Here is an 18,177-nt window from a genome sequence, read left to right as displayed (position 1 = left end):
GGACTAAGGAATTATTCAAAGTATTAAAAGTATAACAAGTATATATATGTGACGTTTGTTTAAAAAGAAAAGGTATTGATATATTATATATGGATAGGTTAGTGATATCAACCGGAGACCAAGTCAAATTATATATATCTTCAAGACGAAAGTGAGTATATAGTCCCACTTTTAAACTCTAAATATTTCGGGATGAGAATACATGTATTTTATGTTTTACGTTATGGACACAAGTAACTGAAAAATATATTCTACGTTGAGTTGTACCACTGGCATACTTCCCTGTAGCTTGGTAACTAATATTTATAGCGGTATTGTAAACGCGAATCCTGTTGATAGATCTATCGGGCCTGACAACCCCAACCGGACTGGACGACCAGTATTCAACGGTTGCACAGTACTTCGTTTCGTGACTACACTTGGTACAGTGTAGTAAGATTTCATATTAAAGGGAATATGCGATGTGATTAATTGTTAAGTATGGTTACCAAGTGCTCAACCACTTAGAATATTTTTATTAAAATGTTTATATATGAAATCTTGTGGTCTATATTTATATCGCTGTCGACATTAAACCTATATCTCACCAACTTTATGTTGACATTCTAAAGCATGTTATTCTCAGGTATGAATTAAGTCTTCCGCTGTGCATTATCTCGTACTAAGGATACTACTTGAGGCCATTAAGGACTTATATCATAAGGCGTTGCATTCGAGTCATTGAAGTTCATAGAGACTGTTATTAAGTAAATGGCGGTTTAGGTCATTTGAATATTATGAAATGTCAGGCGAATATGTCAATTATGGATGTAACTATAGATTGCCTTTTAAGAATAAATGCAACGTTTGTAAGATGTATCATATAGAGGGCAAGCACCTCGCAATGTTATCAACTATTGTAATTCGTTTGTAATCAATATGGACAACGTCCGGATGATTAGTTTCGGATCCTTTCAACATCAGTTAATATAATAAACATTAGTAGAATACCAAAAGTAATATACAAAGTACAACAACATTATTATCTAAGCTGTTCATAGCTCTCATGTATATATTTTCTTTCATTTGAGCATATCGTCGAAAACCTGATGTTCATGAATAAGAAAATACATTTAATTGTCAGATTGTGAAACAAAAAATCTAATTAGTAAAAGAACTTAAATTCAATCCATCGGAATCCGAATCAAGTTAATAAGAAAAACAATAAAGCCATACAAAATATCTAAACATACCTTATGGAGTAGAAATGAATGTAGACAAATTCACGGTAAGACAGTTCATAAAAATGTGATTGGGCATACACGTACTATTAGATGCCCAATCACATTCAAGAACAGATTCTCTGGGCAAGATCCGGCTTACACGTTCGGTTTGGTCTAATGTAATCAAGGCAGGTAACATCGGGAGCGTGAAGATCAGATGAAGCAGAAATATCCGCATTTATTTTCTAATCTGTCAACATCTACCACTGCTTAAATTTCGGGACAAAATTTTCTTAACGGGTAGGTACTGTCACGACCCTACTTTTTCCGTTATTCTTTACCGTTTCTATTTAACTTCTGTTAATTGATATTCGTGCCACGTCATTTCTATGACTTATATTATTATTTCAATAATAATATTTCCTTTATTATATGTTATATGATTATATGTGTTCGTATTTAGATTTCTACGTTTCTACGTTTCATGGATTTCTATCCGGTAAATCGTTTCGGTTTCCAAACCAACGATCAGACTTTCGCGATTTTCGAATCCGAATTATTTTATTTATGATATTTCTATATCATATGAGGCTATAAAATATTTCTATATATCATTTTTGTCGCGTATGCGTATTCTTCCCGAATATTTAATCGTGTAACGGTGTTTTCGCGAATCGGACTTCGTTCGGGTTTTCAGGCAACACGCTTTAATTCACATGATCAAAGTGGTCCATGTGGGGCCCAACACATGCCATGTTCGGCCGAACCCACACCTATACCCCCACCATTTCTCATTTTTCCATTTTATTTCTAATTTACACTTCTAATTTTCCCTAAAACCTAATTTTTGTTTTCTCTCTTCTCCTTCCTTTCTTTTTGGCCGAGCCCTAGCACGCTTCCATCACCAAAATTGGCCAGCATCATCAACCAATCAATTGTACATCATTTTGCAAGACTAGATACACAATCAGATTATTCATTTCGCGATATATAAGCTTCATTTTCTTGATTTCTCGTTGGGTATAAGCATGAATCATAGCTTTTTCAATTTCATCTTTATTTAACTTTTAATGTATATTATGATGTTATAGTGCTTAATTGTGTTTGTGGTGATGTTTGATTACTGAAAAACGTGAATAAACACATGATTTCGGTTTGATTTGGAATGTACAGCCATTAAACTGATAAATTCGGGAACTTTATCAAGGTTTTCTGACTAAAAAGGTTACTCAATGAGTTCCTCTCATTGAGTAGTTAATTTTTCATACAGGATTTGTCTTAATCGGATTAACGGATCGGAAACTACGCGTAAAACAAGGAATTTTTTTTTAAAATGGTAATCTTTTCAAGCCAACTTGCAAAAATGGAAACTGAATGAAAATTGTTGCAAAAATGGTAAAACCGAAGTTTGGAACTTCGGTTTTGCCATTTCCAAAGTTTCAAACTTCGATTTTGGGTGATCTGTCAGCAGAAACCCTAAACCGAAGTTTGGAACTTCGGTTTTGCAGGCTTTTCAGCAAAATCGAAGTTTCAAACTTCGGTTTTGCAGTCTGCATAACCAGTCACAATTATGGACTGAAACCTGCAACCCTAGTCTCAATAATGGACTGAAACCTGCTAACATATCATGTCAAAATCTGATTTATCATCTTTTTTCATTTATTTATATCACCCTTATCATGGACTGAAACACAAACATCACCAAGAACACAATTCAAGCATTTCAAAGTCAGTTTTAAACACCAACAACACAATTCAAACTAATCTTATTCAGTTTCATACATCAATAATTAAAAAAATGTCTATACTTCATCCATTCATGGTTCATTTTCTTTGGGGAGGGCAAATTTCATTCCAAAATGGTTGGCTTACTGGTGATAACACAACGATTAGAAGGAGTTTTGTGTTGACAACCAAGGTTAGTTGTATGCAGTTAAACGAAATGGCGTATAATTATGTAGGTGTGAGTCAAAGATCACACACATTAAGAATGTTCTTGTGGGTTCTTTTCAATGGAAATGAATGGAAAAGTGAACTTACTGATGATAACACTTTGGAAACAATATATTTTTATTCTCAGAATGATCCAAATTACGAGGCTCAAATTGAAATTCAGTTTGAGGAAGTTTTTTCAACCACCCAAGGTTCCGGTTATATTGATCTTATTCAAACTTTGGAGGGTGGTCCATCAACATCAAACCTCCATTCAACAGTTGTTGAATATGAACAAGAATGAAGAGACGAAGTAGAAAATGTAGTAGACCCCGATGATGGTATGTCTACTGCAACCGACGATACAGTTTCTGAATATAGCATTGAAGATAATGTTTCGGGTGACGAAGGTAGAGAGGAGCAAACGGAACCACAATTGGAACCTGCCCCAGTTTCACGTTATGGGTTTGTTAATTCAGGTGAGGGTAGTAATAGTTTTACATACGATGACGACCAAGAAGCTTCATGGGTTTTTTATGATAAGGAGATCGGTATTGTTTCTAAAGGAATGGTGTTTCAGAACAAATCCGAACTTATTTATGCTGTTCGAAAATGGAATATACAGCATAATAGAGAATTAGTTGTTACACAAAGCAAGCCGAGTTATTGGCAAGCACATTGTAGAACAACTAGCTCAAGTTTTAAGGGTCCACAAGAAAGATACCATTGTGCCTGGAGTGTTAGTGGTTCGTCTCACAATCGATCTAAGGTATGGAAAATAACATAATGGAAAGATGAACACACGTGTTATGGACACGTATGAGAAAACAACAATCGTTGTTTAACTGCTAGCTTAATTGCTACTGAAATTGAACATCAAATATGTGTGGACGTTGCTTATCCTGTTAAAAACATCCAAGCCCACATAAAAAATACATGGCATGTGGATGTCCGTTACAGCAAAGCATGGAACGCTAGGCGTATTGCAATCGAACGATTGTTTGGAACTTGGGAAAGTAACTTTATTCATTTACCAAATTATATAAATGAATTAGTTACTACCAATCCAGACACAATTGTTGTGTTTGAAAATGGACCTGAAATTTATGAAGGTTTCGCTACCTTTAAATTTGTGTTTTGGGCATTCGGTCCAGCCATTAAAGCGTTTAAACTGTGTATTCCAATGATTTGCATCGATGGCACCCATTTGAAAGGTAGTTATAAGGGTAAACTGTTAACAGCGGTTGCCAAAAATGCTAACAATCAAATTCTACATATTGCATTTGCCCTAGTTGATGAAGAAAGTAACGAAAGTTGGTCTTGGTTTTTGCAAATGCTCCAAGAAAATGTTATTGGAGATGAAAAGTTGTGTGTCATCTCTGATCGACACGCAGGTATCTTACATGCAATGGGTGCTCAAACATATGGTTGGGAACATAGGTACTGCTTGCGCCACATTCGTAGCAACTTGTTGAGCAAATACACTAAAGTGAAATCGCTCAAACACTTGTGTTGGACAGTCGGTTCAACAACAAATCAAATATTGTACAAGAATGCTTTCAGAGCCATCAAACAAGCTAGTTTTGAGGCTTGGCAATATTTGCAAGATGTTGATGTAGGCAAATGGACTGTGTATAGGGACAGTCAGAGGAGTCGTTGGGGTAACACAACGACAAATATTGCTGAGTCCCTCAACAATGTGTTCCGTCATGCCCGAATGATGTCGATCAAAGCGTGTATCGAATATACCTTTGATTACACCAGACAACACTTCTACGACCAAAGTCGAGAAGCAAGGCTATGTAATTCACCTCTTTCGAAGTACATGTTTAACATCTTTAACGAACGGGCAAAAAGAGCTCAACGTTACAAAACAACATGTTATCACGAAGAACAAGGTATCTACAAGGTTCATTCAACGTATCAAAGAAGTGGTGAGGGTGGCACTGTTTACACAGTGGAGTTTAAAAGGAAAAGGTGTTCATGTGGTATTTGGCAACACCAAAGATTACCTTGCTCTCATGCCATTTCCGTATGTAGCCATCTAAACGAGGATATAAATAAACAAATCAGTAAAAAGTATACAACTCCTACATGGAGAGAGCAATATAGCGATCATTTTAATCCTTTAAGAGATGCGAGCTACTGGACCCATATAGAATGGAAAATTATGGCCGATCCATCTAGATTGATTAAGCACAAAGGGCGGAAGCAATCAAAACGGATGAAGAACCAGATGGATGAACGTGAAAAGCAAGCTCCAAAGTGTGGTATATGCAGAACCGAAGGTCACAACAGGAATACTTGTCCACGTACTAGAAACCCATAGGTTTTCATTAGTATTTTGTTGTATTTTGTTTGTTGTATTTTGTTTCTTTTAGTTTGTTTGTTGTATTTTGTTTCTTATGAATAAAAAGATGTTGTTGAAATAATAATATGGCCATGTTACCAATCTTATTCAAGTTACTAATCTATTACAAGTAACTTTAATTTATAAAAGGTCTAGGTGCATAATAGTATTCACCATGACTATCATACATCGTATCGAACTCTAGTGCGTCTTCAAAAACTCCAAATAAAACATACAACTTGATGTTTTCTGAAAATATACACGCTTTCCCTACTAATGTATACCATTCTTCATCATAGCACATTGCTTCGGCTTCACTTGCTCCTGCTTTGTAGTAGTATATGTCCATTGAACGTGGATTCTTTGGTAGCTTTTCTTGAAGAAACTCATTCAATTTTTCCATATTAAAGCCCCGAACATCTACGTTATCAAACGTCATTTTAGGCCCTTTAGAGAGTTCCGTTTTACCATCATTCCATTCAAAATCACAACCATGATACACGTCAATTGATACGTATTTCAGATTCATTTTTTGTTATGTATTTATGAAACAATCACAGATCACTTTTATAATCCCGAATCTACATATAACCGAAGTTTTAAAGTTCGGTTTCAGACCTATCAGAAAAAGCATGCAAAATCGAAGTTTGAAACTTCGGTTTGTCAGGTACTAGACATGTCATAAAAAGCAATACTGTTACCTTTTACTGTTACCTTTTACTGTTCGGCAGCTTTTACTGAAACCGAACTTTAAAAGGTCGGTTTTTCAATTTTAACTACACTATATAAACCGACATCAATTACAACAAACGGATGTATCACTCTATTCTCCCTTCTCCAAACATAAATTTTATTTTTGTAAACATAAACATGTCACCAATTCCCGTTCAAGTTAATGTCTATTGGAATGGACAGTTTTCAACACAAAAAATGTTTTACTAGGGGTACAAATATAAGTACTTTCAAAATGTGGATCTTAGTCATATGACAACAATTTCGAAGGTGTTTGAGTGGCTCAAAGAAAACATAACGGTTGAATATTCGGGCGTGATGTTTTGGAATGAAGGTAAAGGAAAATTCGAGCATCTTTGTGAGGAAGATGAATGGATTATGATCAAAAACGAAGCAATTGTGAAAAACCAACCTCTTCCATTGCATCTAATTTAATTATGTGTTAAATTTCTATGTGTTGTTTTAAATTATGTATTTTTATTTTCAAAAAAATGTAACCGTGCTTATGATATTAATAAAAGTGTTGTTCAAAAAATTTGTATTTGCATCTTACTAATATTAATATTTTATTGTTTGTAATGTTATTATATATTATTAAAGTAATTTTAGCGTATGAAACTGTAAATTAACTATCAAAATCAAGTTATTTATAAGATTAGTGTTTAAAAAAAAAATACCAAAACCGAAGTTTGGAACTTCAGATTTGGTAAAACCGAAGTTCCAAACTTCTGTTTAGGGTTTCTGGTGACAGATCACCCAAAACCGAAGTTTGACACTTCGGAAATGGCAAAACCGATGTTCCAAACTTCGATTTTACCATTTTTGCAACGATTTTGCTTCAATTTCCATTTTTAAAAGTTGGTTTGAAAAAATTACCATTTAAAAAAAAAATTCTAAAACAAGTTCTAATGATTAATCGGTATACATATAGATTCAAAGCAGGTTTGGTCTCGGTTTTCGGGCCACTTCTGGACATTTTGAACTTGTTCAGCATGTAGGGATCATTAAAATGATAAAAATAGGCGTTAAAATCCGAGCTACGGATCTAAAGTTATGAATAAAACAAGTTTTGAAACGAATCGAATTGATTAATTGTTTAGACCACGCCACCTCGAAGTTTGTACCTGGAATGGGCTGTTCTTGACCTCCTTAAAGTGTCGGGAATATGTTTTAGACGAGGATATATATATAAGGCTCGTTAAAAATCGACACCCGAACGTCAAAATTTTAATTTCTAAAATTCTAAAATTTTAATTTATCTCTCTTTCTTATTTATTTATTTCCTTCTTTTCATCTAGATTTTTTTCTATTTCTATCAAGGGAAAAAAAAAAAAGAATAGTAGTATCTTTTTCATATTTGTTTCCTATTTTACATGGCTTTATTTTATTTTATTCTCTCACTATTTAAAATTAAAAAAATTCCGCATCTACAAAATAATCTTCCTTTGTTTTATTTTATCTTTATTTCTTGCTGATTACGTTTTTATATGAAAAAAAGAGAGGAAAATCTCTTCTCTAACATATATAAATCATGTGCATGCAATCCTACATGTCATCACCACAATGCTTCCTACATTTTAGGTACACATGGCAGCACCAGATAATTTATATATTTTTTTAACCTAAGGTTTTTATAACGTCCTCATTGATTGCCATGTGTCGTCTGACGTGGACGATATTTTCGGATGACGTGTATAGCCACGTCGTTGCCTTTACCATATACTGGATCATATTTGCTTATGTGTACAGCCACGTGTAATCCTACATCTGCATCTTTATTTTAAAAAAAATATATATATATTGTAGCATTTGAGGATCGAACCCGGGTCTATTGCGAATGTAAATCACCTGCTAACCAACTAACTAAATGCTCTTTGTTGAAAGGGTAGTAAAATTAAAGTAGATAACCCTTTTTAGAAACTGCCTGTACATTAAAAAAATTAACAGTTAATCACATTCAATTTGCCAAATCGTTTCCAAAATTATAGGATATCGTGTTTCCATAATTATAGGATATTGTGTTTCCACAATTATAGGATATCAATCATCAATCTCCTCAATATTTCACGGATAGCAGTTTTCATTCTCAAGTAACCATCCCTAATTCATCGTATTCAGTTTTTTAGTTCAAATTTCAAATCCAAAAATCTCAAACCTTCATTCATCATCCAATAATAATAGGGTTCTTCAAATCAAAAGCACGAAATCACGTTCCCTCTACAATCAAATGGACTATCGCACACACCAGCGTCGTTTACCCTAATTCAATTTCTGTACAAATTATAGGCTTGAATCTTTCTTGATTTAATTCAATTTCTGTACAGAATCGTACAATCTTGATTTTGATTTTATAGATTGATTTTGATTTTTCAGATTGATTTTACAGATTGATTAATCTTATGTGCTTTCTTTTAATTTTACAGATTGATTTTGATATGTGTGTTTTCGATTCCAATCGACCATTACAAGAGAAGAAGTTCTACTCCATTTGCTGTAAGTTTTATTTTTACACCAATCGATTGTAAATTTAATTTTTAATACCATCGATTGCAAGTTTAATTGTTGTATTATCTGAAAGGGGATTAAGCATATAATTTTTCCATTGTCAGATGATGGAGGTTATGAAGAACCAGGGTGTCTGTGCTATGTGTTTCCATTGTCTCAAATACATGATCTCTTGAATCTTTAATTACACGATGCATACATGATTCTTGAGGATTTTGATTCACCTTTTTTGCACTTTTTTTTAATAATAACTTGATTTTTATACCATGAAGTTAATTACTACGGTTGTAGTATACAAGAAAGAGTTAGAGTTATGGGTGGTGTGTATTTGACTGAAGCAAGAAATGTGGTTAGTTATTTTTTTACTACTTTCATTGATGATTACAAAAGTTTTGTGGTTGTGATAGTGTTGCATAATAGAATCGCGATCTGGGTATGCTTCATGATCCATCTTTATCTCAAAAATATTTTAGGATCATCATGATTTCTTACAAACTTGAAGACTGAGGAAAGAACCGCCACCTAAAAGCAAGTTGCAATCACCAACTGTATCAACCCTGTTTACCTTGAAAACTGAGCAAAGAACCGCTCGAAGAAAACATGCGAGTATTCACATTTAGTTCTTTGATCTCGAGAACTGTTATACTCACCATACTTCAATTTGTATTTCTTAATTTCGTAATTTTTTAATTTAATTCATTTTCAGAAACTTGAAGAGAAATTTAATGAGAAAGAAGCACATAAAGTGCAACTCCAAACAACCTTGAAGGTATCATTCGAGAATTACGTTCTCAGTATTTTTTGCTTTGTTACTTTGTGCATGCACTTGTGTCACATAATATAATGTGACATATTTTAAATTAATATTTAGACATTACGACGACTTGCGCAGAATCATGAAGCGGATAGAAAGAGCTGGTTTTGGATAAAGGTAACAAATTTTTGTTAGTTATTTTTATAGGTGGTCTTCAAAGATGTCAACACTTGCACCACAACTGTTGTTACTATTTCTGTTTGCTGCACCACAGCTGCCACGCGGCTACTGCAGCTGCCGGCGGTTGCTGTTGTTGCTGGCGCACGATGGCTGTTATCAGCTCGCGGTGGCTGCCGCTGACTGCTGTTTGTGTTGCTGCCGCTGCTACTTTCTGTTTCTGTTTTGCAGAAGCACGCAGCCACCGGCTGCTGTTTAGTGTTTCTGTTTTTCGGCAGGTGCTGCTGCCGGCGTGCAGCTGTCCGCTGCTGGTCAGTGGTGGTTGCCGCCAGTTGGCGGTGGTTGTTAGTTTGCGGTGCGTGTATCGGTTTATTTGTTCGTTTGGACCACGACCAATTTGTGTAAGTTTATTGGTTTGTATCGCCCATTTGGACTTTGGCCCGTTTAAATAACTTATATATATCTGTGTAAATATATATATATATATATGTGTGTGTGTGTGTGTGTGTGTGTGTGTGTGTGTGTGTGTGTGTGTGTGTAGGTATGCATATATATGTTGTTTACCCATTTCACTCTCGACCCGTTCGTATTAAACGAAGCTTATCCTAAATATGCTTCCTTTTTGTTGCAGTTTTATACGCTATAGAATTCTGAAAGGGAGGGTTACCACATTGTCATATTCTTCTATGGATTACCGGCACCATCCTACAATATATTTATTCACTCGAACATTTATTATGTTAACCGGAATGCCATAAGTTGTGTTTAATGGTAAGTTTCATTTTCAAACATCGTAATTGTTAGTGTTTTCCCCCCTTTTCGTAATGTTTTTTGATGATATGTACTTAGTTATACTTATTTTAAACTTTTTAATCAGTGATTATATAATGGTTATTTATTGAAATGTTAAGTATGTATAATGCCGCCTAAGAGGGAGCAAAGGCATGTTTTTGTGAAGACATCTTCATCTGCTGCTATTGATGCTCAGAACAAAGATGGCTCGAAGGCGTCCCATATGCAAGCCCGTAATCGTATTCGACAATCTGCTCATAATATAAGTATTGAAGCTCATAGCTCATATGAAGGTTAGTTTTTTGACTATTTATTTATTATATATATGCATGTTTTTTTATTTGCTTATATTTCGTGTATGAAAATACTGTGATAACTACGATTAAAAAAGAACAGTTATGTTGCTATAGTATAAGTCTTTGATGAAAAACATAGGTATTGTCAAGTTTTTATTTATTAATTGACTCCTGACCCATTTCGATCATATGGTGTCAATTTAGGTATTTGTTGTTTTGTACACGTTCATTATGTTGTGTCAAAGGTATTGTCAAGTTTTTATGTTTAAAAAATACGTTTTTGTGTATTTTGGTTACAACAGTCATTTTGACTCATTAATATGTAATTGTGGACAATTTGACCCGACTGGCTAACTTCGATTATTTGAAATTACCAACACGTTTAAAATATTTTTAAGGAGCTGAGAAGTGATATTGGGTCACTCAGGTACATTGGATAATGATTGGGTCATCAATCAATTTTGGTTTCATGATGGGTAAAAAGTGTCAAAATGACTCTCGGGCCTAATTTGCAGGATCATAAATTGAAAATTGTTAGGTTTTGATGAAATATAATATTTGTAGTAGAAAGTAGACCCATCAGACCCATCAATTTTGGTGTCATGATGGGTAAAAAGTGTCAAAATGACTCTCGGGCCTGTTTGTATTTTTTTTCTCAAACGGATTGGAGGTGTGAAAACAATGATATATTCACAATCTAATTGGCGTGAAAGCAACGAAATCCTTAATTTAATTACTTTTTCGTGTATATCTACAACTTTAGTGCAATGCACGGGCTCATTTGAGGACTTTGACCCGTTTGACGACTTTTTGTGTTAACTTGTAACTATTTAGTCATAACTTTTTGTGGTGAATCAATCTATGTATGAACTAAAAATTATCAGAGTTTTACTAATGTGTTGTTTACAAAAACATATTTTACTAATTCGACAACAACAATACTTTTGACAATTTTTATATAATATCCTTATTTCATATATAAATTTAAAACTTAATAATGTTTGCGGATGAGTCCCCATGCAACGCACGGGCTCATAGATCTAAATTAAAAGCTATATAAAGTCCGATTTCCTTTGGTATTGAAACAACGATTCCCACAAAACCCTAACCACAATGGATAGTCGATCCAGCCGGAAACACAAAGATTCAGAAAGTCGATCTCCTTTGGTATTGAAACAACACCGCTCCAAATACCGAGACACCGACAGTGAATATCGCTGCCGTCGCCGTTCCGAAGGCGAGAGAATGGAAGATATCGATGATCGATTGAAGCGTGAGAAGTCATACGGCCGAGAAACCAGCAAAGATCGACATCATCATAAACGGAAAGATAGGAATGATGATATTGATGATGAAGATAGGTATTATGAGGCTCGGGAGAAACGAATTAGGGTTTTGGATGAACGCAAAAAGCGGAAGCGATTTGAAGATAAAGTTGCTGCTGATAGAGAAGAGAAGAGGAGGAGATTTGAAGATAAGAAAGAAGGAATTGATTTAGACAATGATGGAATTAAGCAAGAGAAATTGAATGGTGATAAATTGAAGAGTGAAGTTAAAGATGAATTGTTTGGTGGTTCCAAGGTCAATGGTGGTGGTGCAAACAGCCGCCACCCTCCTTCTAAGGTATCTCCCCTTTCTAGCAAACATGAAAATGAAGGAGTTAATAGTAACGGGACTTGTGCAGATGCTGGCAAGAGTGGTGGTATCTCTCGAGATGCTATTTCTAAGGCGAAAGCCACATTACTGAAGCTTGCAGCGAAGATGAAGAAAACCCCTATGTTGAACAAAGGTATTAACTCCAGCACTGATAGAATTGGTCAGATGTCTATAGTTGAACGAGTTAATAAAAGAATTATACTTATTAACATGTTCCCGCCAACTCTTCAACAACCCAAGCCTGCCAAGGCTCCCATCCTCTGTTTGGATCATTTGGGAAGGGAAGTGGATGAACATGGGAACGTGCAGGTGAATATACCAAAGTTAAACAATTTGACCACCCTTAAGGTTAACATTAACAAGCAGAAAAAAGATGCTTTCAAAATATTGAAACCTGAATTGGAAGTCGACCCACATAAAAATCCTCACTTTGATCCTCAAATGGGAATAGATAAAGTCAAACTTTTAAGGCCTAAAAAGATGACTTTTCAGTTCGTAGAAGAAGGTAAATGGACTAAGGAGGCTGAGATGATTAAGCTAAAGAGTCAATTTGGAGAAGCACAAGCACGAGAGTTTAGAGCAAAACAAGCTCATTTGGCGGAGGCGGAACCTGATATCAATCCAAATCTGATAGAGGTTTCAGATAGAATTATTATCAAAGAAAAGCCAAAGGATCCTATTCCTGATTATGAGTGGTGGGACGTACCACTTATAGAATTCGATAGCTACGGAAACATGACAGAAGTAAAGAAAGAAAAAGTCACATTATATGTCGAACACCCCCGTCCTATCCAGCCACCAGCCGAACCTACTCCACCACCACCTCAACCCTTAAAGCTTACCCAAAAAGAACGCAAAAAACTCCGCACTCAGAGACGCTTAGCTACCGAGAAAACCCGTCAAGAAATGATCAGACAAGGCCTTCTAGAACCATCCAAACCGAAAGTCAAAATGAACAATTTAATGAGAGTTGTTGGTTCAGAAGCGACCCAAGACCCTACTCGCCTTGAAATGGAGATAAGAAGTGCTGCGTCTGAACGCGAACAAGCCCATGTTGACAGAAACATTGCACGGAAGCTAACACCCGCTGAAAGACGTGAAAAGAAAGAAAGGAAACTTTTTGATGAAAAGAATAATAATAATACTCCCGAGACAATAGTTTCCGTGTACAAAGTTAATAATGACCTTTCTCATCCTCAAACAAGGTATAAAGTTGATGTTAATGCCCAAGAAAACCGGCTCTCTGGCTGTGCTGTTATGTCTCAGGGTGTTTGTGTGGTGGTGGTGGAAGGCGGTAACAAGTCCATAAAACGTTATCAGAAGTTGATGTTAAAACGTATAAATTGGGTGGCAGCTGCTGCTGTGAAAGAAGAGAATGAATATGAAGATCATGATGATGATGATGAAAAACCCAATAATGAGTGTGCCCTTGTTTGGCAAGGGAATGTTGCAAAACCAAGTTTTCATAGGTTTTCCGTCCACGAGTGCAGGACTGAAATTACTGCCCGTAAGGTGCTTTCTGATGCCGGGGTCGGTCATTATTGGGACCTGGCGGTTAATACACAATTTTGAAAGTAAGGTGTTTCCTGATGCTCTGCCCGTAATGTGTTTCATCGCTGGATATAGTTATTTGACTCCCGCTGAACTAGCTGATATTGTTGCCCGTGTATTCCAACATGAATTGATTACGTGATTTATACTTGATTTTTATTAGTACATTTACTTTAATATATGTTAAATATTATCAGCAATAAGAGTATCTTGTGTCATTGAAATTTAGATATTGTCTTTTTTTAACATATATATTGGATATTTTCATTATTGTTAGCAGTATGTGTGGTTTTAATGGTTGCTTATTTTTGTTAATTGCAGTTTTGTATACAATTGAGTTTCAAAAGCGCTGGTTAGCAACATATCAGGCCAGTCGGGTTGTATACAAACTTTGTTAATTGCTGTTTTACCTTAAAGTTCGGGTAATTACTTGTGTAACCAGATAATTATTAATAGAATCATTATATAATCAGTAACACTAACAGTACTACTATCAACAGACTATATCGGGTGCATACAAAGCATTAGCTCCATCTGGCCAAGTCGGCAAAGCAAACAAAACGAAAATGGCGATCGACCTCATAAACCTCAGCTCAAGTAAGAACATGTTACCGAAAAGCTACTTTTTAAACTGCTTAACATGTATACGTAATCAGTACATAGTACTAGAATTTGCGCTCATAGTCCCTACCATATATTGTATGTGCAACTATAAGAGTAAACAAAACATATAATCATCAACGTTTGGATTTACCTTAAAATCTCATACCTAGAACTTGCACAACATTAGATATAAGACTATACTTAATCATATTTAAGGTTTTCATTAATATAGATAGCAACGGATAAAACACAAAAGACGATTTGCATACTTGTAATATCACACTTGCTGTTCAAAACAAAAAATAAAATAAATAAATAAATAAATAAATAAATAAATAAATAAATAATAATAATAATAATAATAATAATAATAATAATAATAATAATAATAATAATAATAATAATAAATAAATAAATAAATAAAACACAATAGTATAACACCCAACATCAACATTATTACTGTGGACACGTCTAACCATATAGCGGCAGCATAATATCTTTGGCCCTATGGAATGATCATGCTGCATACAGTATTACAAAACTACAGAGCAACAAAACTACAGAGCATATTAAGCAATTTGATATTACATACAATTAAGCAAGTAATCAATTTGATATTACATACAGTATTTGATACGATGGAATGCTCCACACATGAAGATCAACAAAACTACAGAGCATGTTAAGCAAGTATATTATTCTAACACGCACATATCACAATCCCCTCTATACCTTAAAAGACAATAATACTAATTAGTGAATAAATGTTTCTAAAACCTTCTTTAAAGCCGCCTTTAGATCATGAAATGACCATCACAAGCCCCTTCATCTAATCTAATGGTCAATATTAATCCCATACTCGTATTCACCAATAAATAAACTTTTTTGTTATTAATTTCCCGAAATGCCCCATAATTAAATTACACGGGACGAAGCATCGTGTAACGATTAGCCATGCAAACCGCCCTACTGATAAGTTTTGCAGTTTTCAGACCATAATTTAATCGTTCTATTTTGAATTCAGATCTAATAGCTATGCACACCGTCCTTCTGATAAGTTTGTCCTCAATCCTTTTGCAACTATTCTTTCTTCTTCTTCTTCTTAAAAATCCTTAATCCATCTCCTCCATAAATTAGTCGTCATTATTTAAAGCATATGATTTTCGGGTTCAACATTGCAAAAAATTACAATATCATATCCAAACAGAAACGAGCTATTTGTAAATGGAATCGATAGAGTCTATAGGGTTTTACTTAAATCTATGACTTTTGAGTGTCATATATCAGTTTATATGGGTACTTTGGGTTGGATTCGAACATATAAAGAGGAGATGGGTAGTAATGATCTTAATTATACTTTGTAAACGTGTGTATGTTTCCAGTGTCCTAGACTTATCCAATGGTGTTGTTTTGGTGTGTGTAAAAAACTTAGATTTTTGCAAAAGAGTCTATAGGGTTTTACTTAAGATCAGTGTAAATGATATGAGAGGAAAAGATAAAATATTCAGAAGTGGAGATGGGTGAAAGTATAGATGCAGATAAGTTTATAAGTGTTATAGTTTCACTACATGTTTCAGTTGTACTTACGTAACACACGCTGAATAATTTTTTTGTTTTTGATTTTAGTTTTCGTCAACACATGAGTAACATACTATATAATTACTCCCTACTAAATTGGAAACAAATACTGATCGATAAAGAAGTTTTTACTTCTCATTTAAAGGAAGCCAAGACCATCGGGGAAAATAGTGTGTTGAAGAGACGAATAGCGTACGCTTTAGGAACATTTGGCTTTGCTAATTATACCAACTCTAAAGACATTAAATATGGTGTAAGTTGCTTAAGGAATCCATATGGACAATGACCTATATTCAGGTAATTTGCTAACTTGTATCACACTTTTAAATACTGGACTATACTATTCATCAGTTAACATATGGCTTACAAGTTTATGAATGTAGCTGCAAAATGGGTAGAAACCTCATCGCTGTAATGTTAGTTTGGTCATTCTGGAAGTGGGCCAAATTCACCCTTTTACTTGTAAGTTGTAGCATAGTTAGCGAAGCATACAGTGGTACATTTGTGAATCCCCAACTGTAGTTTACTACATTTTTTGTTACATTTATTACTTGGAGCTGTTTGATGGAAACATAGCTCAAAAGTAATTGATATCTCTAGAATTGATTAATAAAATTTTTATAAATAATGAGATATCAACATATTCACCTATGTTAAAATTATAAATGGGTGTTTGTGTTAGCTTATGTTGTCTTACTACCGATCTTGGTTTTTGTTTTTCCAGGATGTTGATGTGGTAAGATGGATATGGTAGAGGAAGACTAGAATGGCGAAATATTATGTTGGAACCCAGATTGTTACAAGGTAAAAAGGCAGAATATATTCGCTTTAATTCATTAAATTGAGGGTGTGACCCTTTTCCTTTTTATGATCAACTAACATGTGTTGTCAGTTTATTTTTTTTAAGCTTTTAATATTTTTTTTTTTTTAAAATATACACATTTGTAACAAAATATAAAATAGTGATCACAGGCTGGCCAATTACGTGGAAAGACTTTGTCAGAGATATAAAGGATTCTCACCACAAGACAACGAACTATGACATTATTTATAATCCATGACCATCTCAAAAGATTAATGGCATGAGTATGTGGGAAACTACACAAAAGACTTGTAGACATAAAAAAAAAAAAAAGTTGCATTATTACCGCCTGCAACTTTATAGGTCGAACCTATTATCAAATACGAACAGTTGATTACTACTACTTTTGAATTTAAGTCTGTTACTTTATTTTGAACGAGATTTTGTATTTATCTTTTTGTACATTTGAAATTTTGGAATGTTATATTGTTTGTTTGTGTTATCATGGTTGAAAATTGTCTTTAAATATCATTATTCAATAAAAATTACGAAATCGTGAGTCTTTAACTAGTTAATAACTATTAAAAATAAACAGTTACTTAGGGACGGAACAACACTAGCAAACATCAATGTCTTCTCATCGATAGCAGACAAAATACTCAATCAAGATTGTTTTTTACAACTCACAAATGAAATGGGGTACCGACAACATGGACCAAGTCCCACCAATAATTGAAACAATGAATGAATCAACTTACATCTACCAGTTCCATTACAATCAACAATCAATGAGTGACACCCAGAATTCATGCTGGACGAATGTTGTTCTATTGACAGATACTTAATAAAATGACGAAGGAACGCCTTCTCTCTTGTGTTATGGTTTTGCTTCCTTATATGGGAAGACGTGACTAAACCTAAAAGGTGCTAGACGGCACTATTGACGCCTTATTTTCTTTCCATAGGAACTCCTAGGGGGCGTTTGGTTCGTGGATTTCAATTCCCAGGATTTGAAATCCCACAGGATTTGAAATCCTGAGATTTGAAATCCTGGGATTTGAAATTCTGGGATTTGAAATCCTATCTTCTGTTTGGTTCGAGGTTTTCAAATCTCAAATTTGTAATGCGAACCCGAACGTGAACGCGATCGCTAAATAAAAACCCGAAATCGAAACGTGAATCCAAAACGAGAATGCGATCGTGATACGCGAACCCGTACCCGAAATGCGAACCCGAAACGTTATCCC

The 18,177-nt window shown here is 34.6% G+C and overlaps 2 protein-coding genes across 9 annotated transcripts; both read left to right on the top strand.

The window, feature by feature from the left end:
* Positions 1 to 3,477: 3,477 nt before the first annotated feature.
* On the top strand, positions 3,478 to 5,463 carry LOC139849596 (protein FAR1-RELATED SEQUENCE 7-like). Its single transcript, XM_071839233.1, has 2 exons — positions 3,478 to 3,880; positions 4,190 to 5,463. The coding sequence occupies exons 1-2, from the start codon at positions 3,478 to 3,480 to the stop codon at positions 5,461 to 5,463; spliced, it is 1,677 nt and encodes a 558-aa protein (XP_071695334.1).
* A 2,708-nt stretch (positions 5,464 to 8,171) lies between these two features.
* Positions 8,172 to 17,432, top strand: LOC139850629 (protein RDM16-like). 8 transcript variants are annotated; one of them, XR_011760096.1, is made up of 13 exons: positions 8,172 to 8,709; positions 8,826 to 9,070; positions 9,195 to 9,327; positions 9,428 to 9,490; positions 9,614 to 9,652; positions 10,284 to 10,423; positions 10,564 to 10,737; positions 14,269 to 14,369; positions 14,448 to 14,544; positions 16,274 to 16,425; positions 16,512 to 16,590; positions 16,853 to 16,932; positions 17,092 to 17,432. XR_011760096.1 is itself a non-coding variant. In XM_071840183.1 (3 exons), exon 3 carries the CDS (start codon positions 12,925 to 12,927, stop codon positions 13,966 to 13,968), a length of 1,044 nt encoding a protein of 347 aa, XP_071696284.1. In that variant the 5' UTR covers positions 12,224 to 12,363; positions 12,425 to 12,529; positions 12,889 to 12,924; the 3' UTR covers positions 13,969 to 14,243. The 8 variants fall into 8 exon arrangements, 1 of the variants encoding a protein (XP_071696284.1); XR_011760093.1 differs by lacking the exons at positions 8,172 to 8,709; positions 8,826 to 9,070; positions 9,195 to 9,327; ... (2 more) ...; positions 10,284 to 10,423; positions 10,564 to 10,737 and adding an exon at positions 10,760 to 12,529 and having other exon boundaries at positions 17,101 to 17,432; XR_011760090.1 differs by lacking the exons at positions 8,172 to 8,709; positions 8,826 to 9,070; positions 9,195 to 9,327; ... (2 more) ...; positions 10,284 to 10,423; positions 10,564 to 10,737 and adding an exon at positions 10,760 to 12,529.
* Positions 17,433 to 18,177: the final 745 nt, after the last annotated feature.

Source organism: Rutidosis leptorrhynchoides, chromosome 5 (assembly GCF_046630445.1).
Source record: "Rutidosis leptorrhynchoides isolate AG116_Rl617_1_P2 chromosome 5, CSIRO_AGI_Rlap_v1, whole genome shotgun sequence".
Classification (NCBI taxonomy): domain Eukaryota; kingdom Viridiplantae; phylum Streptophyta; class Magnoliopsida; order Asterales; family Asteraceae; genus Rutidosis; species Rutidosis leptorrhynchoides.
This window is presented reverse-complemented; position numbering and strand designations above follow the sequence as displayed.